Source organism: Copidosoma floridanum, unplaced genomic scaffold (assembly GCF_036245765.1).
Source record: "Copidosoma floridanum isolate Cflo_tuat_1 unplaced genomic scaffold, Cflo_Japanese_pri ptg000021l, whole genome shotgun sequence".
Classification (NCBI taxonomy): Eukaryota; Metazoa; Arthropoda; class Insecta; order Hymenoptera; family Encyrtidae; genus Copidosoma; species Copidosoma floridanum.
This window is the reverse complement of record NW_028321898.1, coordinates 30,347,852-30,365,040: the sequence shown is the minus strand read 5'-3', so window position 1 is coordinate 30,365,040 and position 17,189 is coordinate 30,347,852. Positions and strand designations below refer to the sequence as shown.

The 17,189-nt window shown below is 38.4% G+C and overlaps 2 protein-coding genes across 4 annotated transcripts; one reads left to right on the top strand and one right to left on the bottom strand.

Annotated features, from left to right (window-relative positions):
* Positions 1-1,336: 1,336 nt before the first annotated feature.
* On the bottom strand, positions 1,337-11,799 carry LOC106647733 (uncharacterized). Its single transcript, XM_014364248.2, has 5 exons — positions 11,400-11,799; positions 3,074-3,831; positions 2,866-2,996; positions 2,566-2,746; positions 1,337-2,471 (listed from the first exon to the last, which is right to left on the bottom strand). Exons 1-5 carry the CDS (start codon positions 11,434-11,436, stop codon positions 2,253-2,255), a joined length of 1,326 nt encoding a protein of 441 aa, XP_014219734.2. The 5' UTR covers positions 11,437-11,799; the 3' UTR covers positions 1,337-2,252.
* Positions 10,506-16,968, top strand: LOC106647866 (uncharacterized). Of its 3 annotated transcripts, none has more exons than XM_089594312.1 (9): positions 10,506-10,602; positions 13,935-14,019; positions 15,330-15,381; positions 15,467-15,672; positions 15,753-15,912; positions 16,003-16,076; positions 16,152-16,230; positions 16,315-16,511; positions 16,601-16,968. In XM_089594312.1, exons 2-9 carry the CDS (start codon positions 13,951-13,953, stop codon positions 16,754-16,756), a joined length of 993 nt encoding a protein of 330 aa, XP_089450438.1. In that variant the 5' UTR covers positions 10,506-10,602; positions 13,935-13,950; the 3' UTR covers positions 16,757-16,968. The 3 variants fall into 3 exon arrangements, with proteins under 3 accessions (XP_089450438.1, XP_089450440.1, XP_089450439.1); XM_089594314.1 differs by lacking the exon at positions 10,506-10,602 and adding an exon at positions 11,308-11,345; XM_089594313.1 differs by lacking the exon at positions 10,506-10,602 and adding an exon at positions 13,753-13,832.
* Positions 16,969-17,189: the final 221 nt, after the last annotated feature.

The window sequence follows — 17,189 nt, the reverse complement described above, 5'->3', positions numbered from 1 at the left end:
ATCAACCTGCTTTGTCTGCAAGGAGGCCGGGGATCTGGCTTGTGACTGCATCAAAGTTTCGTCTGACAAGGCTTTACCTGCCCTTCCCAACGACAACAAGGGTAGTCTCATTGACAAAAAAGGACCAATGGATCCTGTTGCCGCTGAAATCCCATAGGTAAACGATCTTGGCACAAGTTCTATTATCAGTGATTCAAAACCAGCAACAAAGAAGGTTTGGAATACAGCATTTTCCAGTGTTTTCTAGTTTATAAACTAATTATGTAATTAATAGTATTAAGAAGCCCTGTTCCCTGGTGGGATGGGGATTATGATAAAGAGAAAAGACTGAGAACAGCTTCTTATTTAAAATAGAGTCATAGCTTAGATTTACTGCCTCAAGGGTAAAATTACTTAAGGACCTGAACCACGTTCTTGGCCCTCCTCTGTACTCTATTAAGGATATTGTTAAGATACAAAATGTTAATGCGTGCTCTCTGATATGTGATTTTCTCTAAAATAATCAATCGTTAATCTAATATGTTTGGTGAATTTGTATTTATAATATGTAAAGCGCTAACTTAAAAACTGTATTTTCTGTCTTTCTCAGCCCTTTGTGGCATTAGCTATATTGATTCCATGTAAAACAGAAAAAGTTAATAAAATAATATTAAAAAAAAAAAAAAAAAAAAAGTATACATTTATATAACTGAAGTCTAAAAGCTCTTACTTATTAAATTAATGATACGACACTATCCTTTACTCAAAGTGTAATTACACTCAAGTACAAAATGCCTAGTTGCTATATATTACCCTTTGTCACTAGTCGCTTGTAATTATCTTAATCATTCAAAAAAAAAACTTTTGAAACTATTTAATTGTATATCGTTGTATAATAGCATCTACATTAATATGTTTTCTAATAACTTGAATATTTAAAAAAAACTGTAAAGGTTAATAGGTGTAGATGCGATTGCACACGACAGTTGATATAGTGTTCAGAAAATTTTTGAAATTGTAAAATTTAAGACTGTATGAAACTAATATAAATTTATAAAAATACTCTACATAACATAACTCTGTGTATTAAATTTTACTCGATCTAGCCTTATATATTTTCCTGATAGGTACAAGCTATCAGCTACTGTTGCAATAATACATATCAACGAAAGGTCAAGACTTTTTTTTGGTCTTCTTCATTGTTGGTACCTGCTGGCAAGCTCGTGTAATTCGTCACCAGTTTTCTGTAATAATCGTTTTAGTATATACGTGCATCACTTACAGATGGAGGTTTGCGGTTCACGGTGAGTACTGTAATTTTAAGGAACATCATTCTGTGTATGAAATAAATACGACGTTTTGATACTTCATTTGAGCTTTAATCGACAATAATAGATAAATGATGGGAATTTCGTACATCTTTACTTTGGACAATGATGCATATGCGCTCGTACAAACGAGACATTGTTTTTTTTTTTTCTGTCGATGAAAAAAATAAAAAATGATGTATTAAAAATACTTTTGCCGTAGAAAAAGAAGAAAAACTAGTAGGAAGATTTATTATTCTCGTTACACAATATCGGGGAATTTACTTTTGTAAAAAGTATACAGAAAATTGCTTCTTTCGATTATTCCTGCTCAATATATCACAAGTCAACCAACTACACTCTCATTAATATATTTATATTTAATATTAATAAGCCAAGTGTTAAATTACAATTTTAGTACCGCCATTACATTCACACCTAATTCCTTGCACAAAGCGTACAATTACACTCTAGTACAGAATGTATCAATAACATCGGCCTAATCCATACATCGGATATATTTTCCTTAGTTATCGTTATTTTACAGTCTCTCGAGTTTATTTTTATCGTGTGATAAAAACAAAACAAAAAATAATAATAAAAAAGATCCTTAGAAAAGGAAAAAAAAAATAGTTGATCAAGTTAAAGAGGAACATCAATGCAGGTGTCTTTTTTGTTGTGGCTGGAACGTGATTGACTCAACTTTAAAATTAAAAAAAATAATTAGAAAAATAAGATTTCTAGTAAAATCTATTGTTAGTTACCAATGGCAATTGATACACATTATCAAGCAAAGAAAATCGATAAATTAAAAAAAAACATTGCTTTAGGTACAGTATAAAAGAAAAAAAAAATCGTCAACGAATATTCCAGCCTGTACACGATCCCTCCTCAAAGGTTTACAAAACGTCGTCGTCGTCGTCGTCGTCGTCGTCGTCGTCGTCCAAGTCCTACGTTGAAAACCTATCATCCAGAGTTCGCCCGGTGACGCCAAAATTTCCGCTGAGACTGTACATTACTTCGGAGAAGCTCCGGTCCTCGAGATCGCCTTCGAGACCGATTACGTTGTTGAGACCGATTGCGCGCTGAGTACTCCTTGCGCGCGAGCGCGACCTTGATCTTGCGCGCCTCTGCGGCTGCCGCCTTGGCGACTTTATTGGCTCCTGCAAATCGGTTGACAAATTTCTACGATAGAATTATGAAGCGTTTATATTACATTTCGATTAGATGTAGCTTAGAAACTGACACCAGATTTATATACGGATACACAAGGACTTACTGTTTTCGGTATTATCGTTTGGAAGCTTTTTAAACTCTGCGCGTATGGCGATTTGGCTCGCATTTGGCGCGCGTTCAGAGAATTCTGCGACTGATAGAGGGCCAATGAGGGATGCTGTTTCGAAACGTACTCGTTCAGAGAGCTCATGTAGTCGATGGGTATGGCTTTGGCTCGGGCAGCACTGAAATTCATACCATCATGTAGTTTGTGTCTCAACAAAGGCCAAACCAACTAATTTTTATTTTCAATCGTATCAAGCGATCGAGAACAGTGTTGTAATATAAATTCATTGCTTCGTACTTCACTCTCATGAGTTTCTGTTCGTACTGTGCGCGCCTCTGGGCTCTCAGTATCTGATCCGAACGTATACTCCCTGCACTGTAACGTCTTTGCCGTCCTTGCGGTGGTAGACTCTTTCTAGACGGTGACAACTAAAACATGTATGCCAAAATCAAGCATTTCATTTCAAAATGTATTACAGAGAAAAAAAAAAAAACCACGACGATACCTGCAATGCGTTCTTGATAACTCGGTTTCTGTACGCAGTCTGAGCAGAAGTGTTTTGATAACCCAATCTGTCGTAGACAGAGGACGCATCGTCGTCCCTTAAATCCGGCAGGCTGTTGGTCCTCTGTAGGTAGCTCCGGGTCGGGGACGAGTAGTTGCTGTTGTTCTGATAATTAATCCTGCTCCGACTCCGCGATTGTCGGTATCTACCGCCGCCACCACCGCCCCAGTTTTCGCCACCACCGCCACCACCTCTGCGAGGACTGTAACTTTTGTTACTGTAGCCCATCGGACCGTTGTATTGGCTCATTCTGTTTAGGGACACGGAGCTTCGGGATCTTCGCAAATTCGTTTGATGATAGGGCACGTAGTTGTTGTAATTGTTATAATTGTTGTACCGCTTTTGAACGAAGCCACCCCGCACGCCGTTCTGCGAGTACCTCCTGTACGGCCCGCCACCCCGGTAGTTACCTCTGTTGCCGTTGTTGTTGTTGTTGTTGTTGTTGTTGTTCATAACGTTGTTGCGATTATAATTGTTATTGTAATTGTGGTAGTTGTTGCGGTTGTTGTAATGATTCATCGTTCCGCGGTTGTTGTAATTATTCATCATTCCGCGGTTGTTTCTCATCATATTGTTGCCGCGGTTGTTTTGACCGCGACCGCGGTAACCGCCACCACCGCCGCCTCTCTGGTTATACTGATGGTTATAGGGGCCTTGGCTGTTGGATCTCTTCTTCCTTTCCAGTTTAATAATGTCATCTTAAAAGTACAAGAAAATTTCACGACTTTTTGGTGAGCGTACGGCCTCAACAGCGAGTTTTTTAAAGATATTTTATCAAATACGTATGTAGGTAATAGGTATATTATTATTATTATTATTATTATTATTATTATTATTATTATTATTATTATTATTATGATTAATATGCATCATATCAGTGCGTGCGTGTTTATGGGATTTTTAACTTTTTCTTGGTATCAATGGAGCACTATAAGTAAGTACATGGTATTGATAATTTTCAATAAGATTCGTTCATAATGTACAGCTTTTTCTTTCGTCTTTGTTAACTAATAATGATATTAATAAATGTGTTTAATTAACGTTATTCGATCAGGTTTGTAAATGAATTAATTAAATCGTCATCATTCGTCAATCTTGAAGATTCCTTTGCGATATCCGTATCATCTTCTATTCATGCACAGTTTTGTATACATATACATTTATGGGGAGTAAATATCACAGGGCAGAGCCGTGGGCCACGTGTATTCTAAACTGGATCCTGGCGTACCAGGGGAACATGACGCGCCAAGAGGTTCGTATACACGTACGGTGTAGACCTGAGGCCGCGGCCACATAGACGCGTCCGATCGCGTCCGCACGCGTTTGACATCTGTCAGAATCGTGCCTAGTTCTTCACTGCCAACGTGCAAACCTTAAATAAACTACAAAAAAGTGTGAATATACGGGATGTGTTAGGGAGTTAGTTCATTTGAAGATGGCAGCAAAGAACTAAACACGATTTTCACCTCGATTTTCACGGACGTCAAACGCGTGAGGACGCAGTCGACGCGTCTATGTGGCTGCGGCCTGATTTTTTTCAATTATACCTCGAACTATACCTCGTGGTATTAGGCGAACACGAGGGGCGAGAAGGTAACAGGTATAGTTGCCCGTGTATATAGATATATATGACGCACAAGGGATCACTTGATCCCAGACTCCATGAGAGCGGCGCAGTCGTCAAAATTCAAAATTCTGCTTATAACTACCAGGAGCAGACGTGCGCCAAGGAAGTGGCACGTATATTAATATATGTTTGCGGCCTCGAATAGAAATCCTCAAAAGCATTTTTTTTTGTATGATATTTTATTAGCTTTTTCTGATTTACATGTGTAATCAATACAGCTAATGCCACAAGGGCTGATAAAAAGAAGTACAGTTTTAAAATTTACATTTTACAAACATAGAATACAAAGTTTATTAAATAAATAATTGGTTTCTTTTGAGAAAATCACATATCAGAGTGCACGCTTTAACATTAGGTCTCTTAATAATATTCGTAATGGAGTACGGTGGAGGGCCAAGAACGTAGTTCAAGTCCCTGAGCAGTTTTACTCTTGAAGCAACATAATTGGGGCAGTCCCACAGAACGTGACTAATACTTTCTGAAGGGTGACCACAGGAGCAATTAGAGCTCGAGATATACCCGATTCTGTGTAAGGACTCCCCTAAATTATAGTGATTCGCTCTAATACGATTAATAGTAGAAATAAAAAACCTGTCTACGTTTATACCAGAGAACCAGGGTCTCTTAGATTTTCTAAATAGGTTTTGAAAGTAAAAGGTACCTTTAGTGGTACTTTGTCCCTCATTCCAACGGTCAGAGCTACTGAACATATTTTTGTAAAAAGATTCGCGAAGATCTGTAAAGGGAATTTTAGGAATACCTTGGCTTTGATACTATTGATGTAAGGATTCTTATAGATGGAAAGTTTATATGAAGCGAGAGCTTCTAAGGCACTTCGAGAGTCCGAGAACACGATTGAGTTAGAAATCCCAGCATCAATGATGAAATCAACCGCAGCTTCCAAGGCAACGCACTCTGCGGTAAATACTGAGGAGTGCCCATCAAGGGCTATTTTGCATGAGAAAGATAGTGCGGGACAAAAGGCTGCGGAGCCAACACTAGACTTATTATGCACCTTGCTTCCGTCCGTATAAACGGAGCAAGATCTCTTACTGTTGATATAGTCTATCGTTAAATCATTTGGCCTGTCAGTATTCTGAAGCTCTTTTTCCAGATCAAAGTTAACAATTGGTGAAAAAAACAGAGAAGAATAAGGGACGCAGAAAACATGAAAATTTTCTTTGTAGTAAATTTTATTGGAGAAGTTAAGGACATTAAATATGCAGTCATAGAAAATTCTACTATTTTTAAAATTTCTATTGGAAAAGGACTTGTAATAAGAATTGATGTTTTTAAAAGCTTCAGAAGTGGGGACAGACAGTGCCTTGGAGAGATAAGAACTACAGAGGAATCTAGCTCTATCAATCAGCAAAGGCATGCAGGATTCTGCATGGATCACATTGATGGGTGTAGTATTTCGGAAGCCTAAGGATATCCTGATTGCGGTGTTCTGTATTATTTGGATTTGATACTGACTTTTGAAGGTTTTTGGTAGATAAAAAAAAAAGACCATACTCGATAATTGACCGAATATAGCTTTTATAAAAAGTCAGCAGGGTTTCGGAACCCGATCCCCACCATGTGCCACACAAGTATTTCAAAAAACTTAACGCTTTGTGGCATCTCTTTTTAATCTTGTTAACTTGTTGAGAGAATGTGAGCTGATAATGAAAAATAATTCCAAGAAATTTGACGTGTGACTTGGATTCAATTGTATGACCAGAAAGTTGAATAGAAATTTGTCCAGGGATATACCCACTGTTGTTAAAATGTAAAAGGTCTGTTTTTGGCAGCGAAAGATCGAGTCCCAAGGAACTAAGTTCCCTGGAGGCCAAATCTACAGAGCTCTCTATCAAGGGAACCAGCTGAGTCAGGTTTTCTGATGTGCTGTACAAGGAAAGATCATCAGCAAACTGGGAAACAAAGACGCTTCGCGGAAGATCTTTGAAAATGTCCGACACATAAATTATATACAATATAGGGCTGAGTACACCTCCCTGAGGGACGCCTTTGTAAGAAATTAGGTAGTTATCATCCAGGCATTCAGCATGGATGAATCTCTGGTGCATAATAAAGTGTACAAAGAGGGTGAGGCCAGGCGAGCACCCAATGTTTACTAGCTTTGTAAGCAGTATGTCAATGACTACATTGTCGAAGGCACCACTAACATCCAAAAAGGAAGCGAGGACATGGCTGCCCTCCAGAAAAGCCTCCTCAACATTTAGGGTGAGACCTGTGAGGTTGTCAGTACATGAGTGGCCCATTCTAAAGCCATGCTGGTTGCCTGGTAAGAGGCCCTGAGTTTTAACCGTATAAGTTCTGAAAGTCTTCCTTTTATATCCAAACCGCTCACAAGCTATTTCAATAGCTACTGGAAAGTGATCGGAGCCAAAAGTCTCATCATAAAAGTTGTATGTTAATTTTTCAGCCAAATTCATAGTTGACAAAATCAGGTCTAGGTTTGACCTATAATTTCTATGAATATCGATGTAAGAGCAAATTTTTGTTCATGAGGATGACGTGCCGAAACTTCCTAGTACCCTTACATTTCATTGCGAAGGGTCTATACATAATATCTTTCTCTCCATTGAAGATCTTTCCTGTTTTCTTTGTAAAAAGCTTGGGCACTGGGCTAGGGACTGCACAGAGGCCACAGGTGTCCCAGGAGCAACTAGTTTCCCTCCACTGACTGAAGACAAAGAAAAAGAAGGAGAAGGTGATGGGTACTCAGCCAACGAAACTCCCCTTACTGAGGAGCACTCTGAAAGTTACAAGGAAGATCAAAGTGAACAAGGTGCGTCATTAAGTTCTGCTGCAATCACTCCAGTTAATCCTGCTAAACGTTCTAGGGCTAACGTCTCAGCCCTGAGTGCATCCAATGGAAGCACAGCAAGCCAAGGGAAACATCTGTTGAAAAAAACAAGAAAAGACCAAAATGTCAGTGAGTCTGACAAGTCTGACTCTGATTACACGGTTACGTCAGGACTTGAACTCTTAAAGGGACTAGCTGATGCGTACCAGAATAGTACTACTGAAAATAAAGTAAACTTTGAATTTCTTTTGGATTTAATCGAGAATTCTTCGACATTGGAGGAAATTCTGCCTACATGCAGAGGTGCTCGACAAGCAGTACATTGGACAGGTGATTGGTCAATGAAAACTCTGCGCCTCCTGACTGACAGCAAATCAATGAAGAATAAAATTGGCAGCATCAACAAGCGGATTAAGAAGAGGATGGTGAATAAATTTAAATGTGGTGATTCTGTTCTAACATTTAGTGACTCTGAAAACAAGCCTGATTAATTGTCTCCAGAGTAAGGGTGGAGGCTTGGTATTCATTTATACTTTTTCTTTACTTATAATTATGTCAAGTGGTTTGCGTATTCTTTTTTGGAATGCACGTAGTGTGCCCCAACATATTGGTGATTTAAAAAAATTAGCTTGCGACTTTGATGTGATAGCGTGCGTTGAAACCTGGCTAAAAGCCAACAAACATGTAAACATAGCTGGTTTTTCTAGTTTTAGAATAGATAGAACTAATACGAGAAAAGGAGGTGGTATAATCTTTTTTGTCAGTAAAAACCTTTCATATACAACTCTTAAAGACCTGCCACTTTCCCCTAAAGGGTAGAACTTAGCGGAATTAAAATTACCAATGTGCAACCCGCGCTTCACATAATAATTACATACGTACCATCCGATGTACCTCTAAATCAAAGACAGTGGGACAGTATTTTTGATAAATACTTTAACGAAAACTGCCTATTTGTAGGAGATTATAACGCTCACAATGTTGTTTGGAATTGTGCAGACACAGATGTAAGTGGTTCTATAGTCTTGAAAAGTCATTAGATAATTTCGATGTGTTATTCTGTTTCTGCACAATAGAGACTCCATGAGAGCGGCGCAGTCGTCAAAATTCAAAATTCTGCTTATAACTACCAGGAGCAGACGTGCGCCAAGGAAGTGGCATCACGTATATTAATATATATTTGCGGCCTCGAATAGAAATCCTCAAAAGCAGTTTTCTGGGACGTCCGGACTTGAATTTTACTCTAAGGTAACCAGGAAAGCATGATAATCGAGGAGTTCTCGCGACACGGTACACACGTGTCCAGGCATCGGTCAGGCACGTGCAGGGTGATGGCAGAGCGACACAGCCACCTAAGTATTAGGAGAACATGAACTGAAAAGAGGTTATTGATATAGGCGTAATAAACGTGGACGCGTGCAACGTCATAAATGAGGGGGTTGATGTATACTGCACGTATATTATACATATTATATATTTTATGTACGTATATATACACGTGATTGCCTTGCCGAGCCGGAGAATTTCAAAATTTCGCACATAAGTATTAGGAGAACACGAGAACAAAAGAGGTAAGCGACATCTGGCATCGGGTATCTGTCAATAGTCCGCAAAAGTCGCGGCACGATGTCCGTCAGTGCTCTCCCCGAGGTATTGGGAGAACACGAAACGAGAGGAGGTGTCCCAAATCCCAGGAAGCTCACATCTCACGCGGATTTAATATACGAGTCGGCATAACAACCGGAGAATTTCAAAATTCTTATCCTAAACATTAGGAAAGCAGGAAAGTTTAGGAGTACATTAGATGTGTCAGAGAAGGACGAGAGCTGCATGAGACATCCTCAAAAGCGCTTACTGGGACGTCTGGGTGCCAAATAGTTTCTCCGAGTATCCGGAGAACACGATCAAGCAAGAGGTTGCGAACTAACTCGTATATATAGATATATACACGCACGTATTGATTTACGGAGCAACATAACAAAGTATCGGGATTGTTTATTTTTGACAGATTGTCCGTTTTTATGAAAGTGCGTGGACAATGTATTTTATATTGTTAATAAATTTTATAATAATGTTTATTTTAATAAAAACTTTTATTTCTAACCTCAATTTGAGAAATCTTGTTAGTATTACAGGAAGAGAGATGTAACACATATATTTCTATTAAATATTACTTCTGTGGTATACAACTGGATAATAAATTTTTTTAAATAATTAAATACATAGGGTTGTAAAAAAAATCCGTAAGAGATAGATTTACGTAGACATAACTCTGAAACAATATTATCCAACACTTTGGATAAGAATTTTTTTGATACAAATTAAAGTGATAAAGCTATCTAGCCTCTATAGTAAGTTTAGGTCGGTGAGAACAAGATTTATCGAAATACAGTAGAGTAAAATAAATCTCTAGAAGATCTTTAAATAGTGTTTGGATTATTAATATAAGTTAAAAAAAGAACTGTACTTAATTGCCCAAAACAGAAGCAACAAAATTAGGGGTATCGGAGTTATGTGATACACTATACACCGAAAATAGATTGAAGAAAAGGCACTTGTAAACATTGATGATTCATATTTAATTTCTTCTTCTAAGAAAATCTATTTTTACATACTTTTCTCCGCACACAATAACTCGAGAACTGAAAATTTTGTATCATGAAGCCATTTGTTTCGAAAATTTCTCGAGACAGAACGAAAAATTTCTAATTTTCCAGCCGGCATCGACACTTGAAGATTCTCGATCAAGAATTTACATAATAACTGGCCAAAGAAATAACCAACACATCCATCTTAGGTTGTGCAATGTCTGCAGTTTGCAGTATGCCTTCTTCTATCTCATAAACGAGCTATCTACTTTTTTTTTTTCTTTGTAATATCCGTCTCTTGTGCTCTCTTGATTTGATTAAGATTCGAGCACACACATATGAGAAACAATAGAAGCATCGGATGCATCGGTGCTTCGTTCCAGTTCACATACGCGTGCTTGTGTTTTTGCATTATCGTCTATCCATCCTTCCATAAGTACAGGTAAGTGCTAATGAACTTGGTATCTCATTTTTTTTTTGCAATACCAGGTGCATAGATAATATGTACTTGTGTCATCTAAAATTCTGTTCAAACTATTTGTGCATTAACCGTGATCGTTAATAACAGAAATATAATTATTAGACTCGCTGTTGGTGGTGGGCATTGTCGAGTAGTTGCTAACAGGGGGGTTAAGCGGACCGACGTTAGTGACTTTAAAGTGTAACAGCAGCGCGGGGGTACGCGACGATCTCGTTCGGCCGACGAAGACGACGACGCGTCGCCATCTTTCCCTCGGAGCCTCACCGGAGCCGGGAAGTGGCTTTCGATACGACCGACGTACACACGACTACAACAATCGATTGTTGTTGTTTTTTTTTGCTGCACGTAATCGAGTTCCAAGGGGGGGGGGTGGGGTTAAGGGTGGGAGGGTTTCTGAAAAAAGTGTAGCCGTACGCTCACGTAATAATGACAACAATAACTGAGATGCTTTCACTTTTTTTCCATCTCTTACCACGTATTCATTAATGAGAAGAATCGTCATTTTATGTGTACACTGTACTACTGGTAGATGATGTTTGACATTTTTAGAATGTCTACCCAACTTATGGAACAATACGTAATGTCTGGTGACTTGAAGCTTTCACGCTTAGTTGCTAACTATTTGTTTAAATTATACTGCTGAAACAACACACACACACACACATCCGTGATTCTGGACGAAGATATAAGTTGGTAGTAGATAGGTAAGCAGATACTTAGGGTGTAGCGTTGAGTCTATGTCCGACCAACTGACTTACCAAGTGACATGTTAACTTTTGCCTCGACTTCCGCCATGCTAGCCCTTTTTTTTTTTTTTTTAACAATTTCTTCACTTTAATTAACTACTCGTTGGTGTACATAAATCTATATGTTATGCGAAAGGCTTTGTTAGTTATTCCTCGTTGCAAACTTCTTTTGTTAGTTTTCTGGTATTAGTAACAACGCGTGGGTTAGGTATCCCGAGTATCCCAACGAATACTATATTATAAGTGTTAATATACATATGTATCTATTTACATTTATGAATTAAACGAATTGATAACACGGACACGACGGAAAGTATGTACGCGACTGACCGCACCGGACTGATGTGGAAACACAACATATATAAAATACGTGGGATAACGTAAGCAACATGGCCGAAGAAAACGTTGCTTGTTCGTATACACACACAGCCGGCTTTAGCGCTCCGTTCGCGCTGTACTTTAGAGTTTACAGGGGGTGCGAGCCTATTATATAGGTTTATTTGAGATCACTTTCGGTTCGATATGGTTTAATAAGTTTTACCTTTACTCTGAATCGCCAAAAAAAAACCTTATGCAGAAATAAAGTAGAACAACCAAGGTTGTGGTTGCTGCGGATGAAAATCTGCAATAATTGCAAATCGCGGGTTTTTTTTTCTCATAAAGAGATATTCAACGGAATAAACCTACAGTGGGTCTGGGGTAACCGAACCGGATTGAACCAATAGCGATGGCGAATAAACCTGAAAGCCAGAGCCGATGGCGCGACTTTACAAATTGAGCATCAACCTGTATTTTCACGATTATCAAATCGTTTATCATTTTTATTAACTGATAAGATACTTTGGTTGCCGAATTTTGTTGCATGACTTCATTACAATCGTTAGAACAATCTGTACGTATGTCTGTTCAGTTTTACATAAATATATATATATATATATATATTGCGAAACCTCAAGAGTCGAGATAATGAAAATTGATCAAGGTTTTTCAACGAGATTTGGTCGATACTCACTTGATGTATATTATCAAGTGCCCGTGTCAGTCTCCTCCTGTTCATTGTTTTTTTTTTTTTTTTTTTTTTTTTTTTTTCTTTACTTTACATTAAATACTCGCAATAATGTGTTATTACAATATTTAATAATATCGCGATACATATACGTTATTCTTGTATTTATTATGTTTTTTTTTTATCCATCTGAAGAAAAAAAACAACAAGTTTACCATATAGTTTGTTTATCATAAGTGATGTGCCTTCGATAAAGTTTATTTTAACAAACGATTGGGCATGTTTTTACCATCTTTCGATTTTTTTCTCTTTTACAAAACGTAATCAAATGTTTTCACTGGAAACGACTTTTTTATGTACTGTATTGTAAGAAGTAGAGAAAAAGAGGGTTTTAGTACCTACTTGTAAACTTTGAAGAAAAAAAAAAAAAATGGTTGCTCTAAATTTTCGAAAAAGTATACATCCACGTGCTCGCTTCCCGCTACGTTAGTATAAAAAAAAAATCGATGTCAAAGTCACTCGAGTCATCGTTATCGAGTAAACACATGGGCTCATTAACCGAAAGTGGTAATACCTTACGTTATTATTCTATACTTCAAACGAATTTTCGGTAAACTATTTCCACTTGATCAAATAAGCCAGACAATAATGTGGAAGGTAAACAGTGATGTTTTATGCTACATCGTCACAATAATCGTCCAACTGAAATGTAGTAGCGCACAGAATTCAGATTATGACAGTTTCGTCGTCTTCTTCGGCTATAAATAATAGAGTAAATACGGTAGCAATTAACTGCTGTCTAGAAAAATCGAGGGAAAGAAAGACTCATGAAGAAAGTAGAAATACACGATTCACCTTTTTCAACATATTCAGATGCACGAAAAAAGAAAAAAAAAATTAACTCAGAATTCGGAGTAAAAGCCTCGCGTGTCACTCTAATCTAAATGTATTCCATAAAAGTTTCACCGCACCGATCGATAAAACAAGAAAAAGAAGAAGCCAGGCACCAATCGGCAAATAAAAAACATAAGCTCGCGGGTCTTGCAAGCGCTTAGACACACGTTGTTCGTTAGCATATTAAAAGAATGAAAAAAAAAAAAAAAAAAGCTATAAGTACCTATCTAACAATAGGAAAAAAAGCACGCAGCGGCTCTCGATGAACGAAAGAAGAAGAAGAAGAAAAAAAAAAAAAAAAAATGCTGGGGATCCGATGATTGTGTGTAAAGTGTACATGCGTGCGCGTGGGGCGTCTATACCCCCCGCACACCGGCATTACAAAGAAGAGAGCAACCACGGTAGGGTCGAAGAGTCTCGGCGAAAATACGTACTTCATTGACTCTCGCGCGCCGATGTACGATACATCCTCCGGGAGCAAGATTGTCAAATCAACATTTTTCTTTTTTTTTCCCCTCCGACTCCGCGATGCTGCGGTTTTGCCCGTAAATTATATTTTATCTGCCACATTACGTTGTCACAGGCTGCGTGCATTGGAAATGTATTTCCCACCGAATTTCCTGATCGTGCGATTGTTCTCTGTGCAGGTTGAGCTTGAAGATAATGGAGAAGTTCGTGGAGGTGCGGGAGGCCGTGAGGGAGGACTGCCAAGAGATCCGCGCTCTCATCCAGGTACGTTTTGTCAAACGAAAAGCACATATACATTTATTTCTCTATTATTGGCGAGGCTGTGTTTTTCTGCATAAAGGTACAACTCTCTTATACGTGCTCCATGTGGGGCAGTTATTATTTTTAGAAGTCCAAAGTTTATTTATACCACCATCCGGGCCTATATATATATACCTAATGTGTCTATGACCCGCTGCGCGTTACTCATAATATGAGTCGCCGCTCCGGTTTTTGGTACGATGATTATCGTTCTCCTTTCGATTGCTCTTTTTCTTTTCAACCGTTCACTACTTTATTTTGTTTTTTCAACGCATCCAATAGAATATACCTACATTCTATCAACACCACGATTGAAAGGTATTGGCCGTTATGTTGCCATTTTTCATTAACGTGCTTGTCTTTTGGATTTTTGATCGTTCGTTGGATTATTGCAACGATTAGATGACTGATATTTTTTAAACGTGTCGAACAATTTATTTTTTTTATATATTATGAACTGCTCCACGAAAAAATCGTCCGTCACGTGGTTACTATTAGAAAGAACTTACGCATTGTTTGATTTCGTATGAACTGCGACACGCTTAAAGACAATCAACCAAGATTTTAATAAGGAATTGGAAAGTTGATAAATGATATATTAGAATTTCACAAATGTTGATATCAGCTATATATCCCAACACGTGAGATATTTTACGAAATTTTAATTTTTAACAAGCTGCGCCTATCAAACTTTTCGATCCAACAAAAGGCATTTATCTCCACAATTTCAAGTGCGTCGTGTCAGATTTTCAGGTTGGCCACGATTTTTCGGATTAACTTAACAGTCATGATACAGGAAACGGTATAAAAAATATTATCAAGTGTCGAAGGTGCAGTTGTTTTGTGGAATCGCTCATCAATACGTTATTTTTAACGACAACTTAAGTATCATTGTAATGGTGTTTTTATTCTCTCTATCTCTCGATCTTTGGTTTAGCAAAGCTTTTATGCATTCATTAACATTCGTCGAAGCTTTTTATGAAATTAATTTTCCTCCGCCCACCAGCCGTCTTCTGCGTATCTCTTTCTTCGATCCTATTCAACGTACTTTACACGCTCATCAAGTATTCTTATTCTTTTCTTCTTCGAATACCAATTACTTCAATTGACAGGCGAATCATTGTAATTGCGAGATGTATGTTTTCGAATAGACATCTGTATTTTTCAACAAAGTCAATAGATGTGTGTTTTTTTTTCCTCACGGTTGTACCACACCGGTTTTTTTTTTTTCAAAAGAATTTAATAACATAGTTATAATGTTTTTAATGCCCCAGGAATTGGCTGACTTTGAAGAGATGCCGGATGGCCCGAGGATTGATTACCACGGTAAATATTAATTAATTTCCAGCTACAGCAAAAAAGTAAATTCCGATCCTTTTTTTTCAACGTCACCCGTCTTGTGCGTGTACAGTTTTGGAAAAAGACGGCTTCGACCGGGAAGATCCGCTCTTCAAGTGCTACGTCGCGAGCTGCGACGGCAAAATCGTCGGCTACGCCCTGTACTTTTACATCTACTCAACTTTGGACCCCAGAGCCATACACTTGGAGGATTTGTACGTGACTCCCGAGTACCGCGAAAAGCACATCGGCAGTCGCCTCTTCGACACAGTGGCCAAGGTCGGCAAATGTTCTCAAATGTCACCACATGATATACATGCGTATAATATAATCATGATTTTTTCTTTTTTTTTTTCCAGCAAACTTTTTCAGAAAGGTGCCCGTATTTGGATTTCGCGGTGCTCGGCTGGAATCCAGCGCGGAGCTTTTACAAAAACAAGGGGTCGGTCGATCTCACGGAAACGGAAGCTTGGCGCATGTATCGACTCGGCCAGGATTCGCTCAAGCATTTAGCGACAAGTTGGTTTTTTTTTTTTTTTTTTTTTTTTTTTCTCTCATTATAGCACGGGATTGATCGTAAACTTGTACTCGAGCGCGTCTTGATTCCAGATTATGCAAATGGTCAGTGCGAGGTGCGCCAAGCCGAGTCGGGTGATTTCGATACCATCAAAAGATTGGCCGAGGTAGGCGTTTGTCTGTATAACATATAAGTACACCCCTATTATCGTTTCGTTTACACTTGGAAATGATTTTCGTAGGAGGCGTCTTTCAATACTACCACACGAAAGATCAAAGACGAGAAGCCGAAGATTGACGACGTGTCGATTGTTATTGAAGGTGAGGAAAATGGATACGACGACTGTTCGTTCATCTTGATGCGTGTCGCTTCTAATCAGCTGAAAATATATTTATCGATTTCAGGGAACAATACCAAAGGAGATAATACGTACTACGGATATCTGGTTGGCGTGTGGAATAAAAAAGTAGTCGGATACGCGTTGTACTGTTACGCGTATTCCACTTGGGAGGGAAAATCGATGTACCTCATGGAATTCTATGCGTCACCCGGTGAGCACAATTCGAACGTGAGGGACGATTTGTTTTCTGCCGTGGCTAAGGTTTGTTTCACATATGTTTATTTTTTTTTTTATTCTTTTTTTATGATGGTATGACAAAAAAAAATATCAAGTCCTGATATGATTGCCAGAAAGCGTACGAGGACAAATGCTGCAGGATCGACTTTTGGGCGTTGGACTCAAAGAACGAGGGCAAGTTTTACGTGTCCAACGGCGCCGTCGATCTCACCGAGAGCGAAGAATGGCACCTCTACAGACTATATGAACTCACCAAGAAGTCATCGTAATGTAGTACGGATCGATCGCTACATATACATGCATAAATCGTCCACATAGATCATTTGCGAAAACAATACATATACACCATATATATATACTCGTCAATCATGCTTAAAGTATTACATGGACAGTACTGAAAAATAAAAATGCACAAAAGCCTTTTTTATACTATGGACAAATGTGTTTTTAAAAAGTAAAAAGAAAGAGCCATTTGTAAATACTTTGTCACCTCGTTGCGTTGTAGCATCGATCGATTTCAAGTGCAACTTGAGTGTACAGGTATAAAAGATGAATATTCTCGTAGTTAAAAAGCCGCAAAGTTTTTTCCTTACCTGCAAGTGCGCCAACGGATGGATATTAACAAACTGATGTACAAATATAGCATCAAAAGTCGAGGAGGCGACACAGCGAGGCTGCATCAGGCATCGGTTATTGTCACGG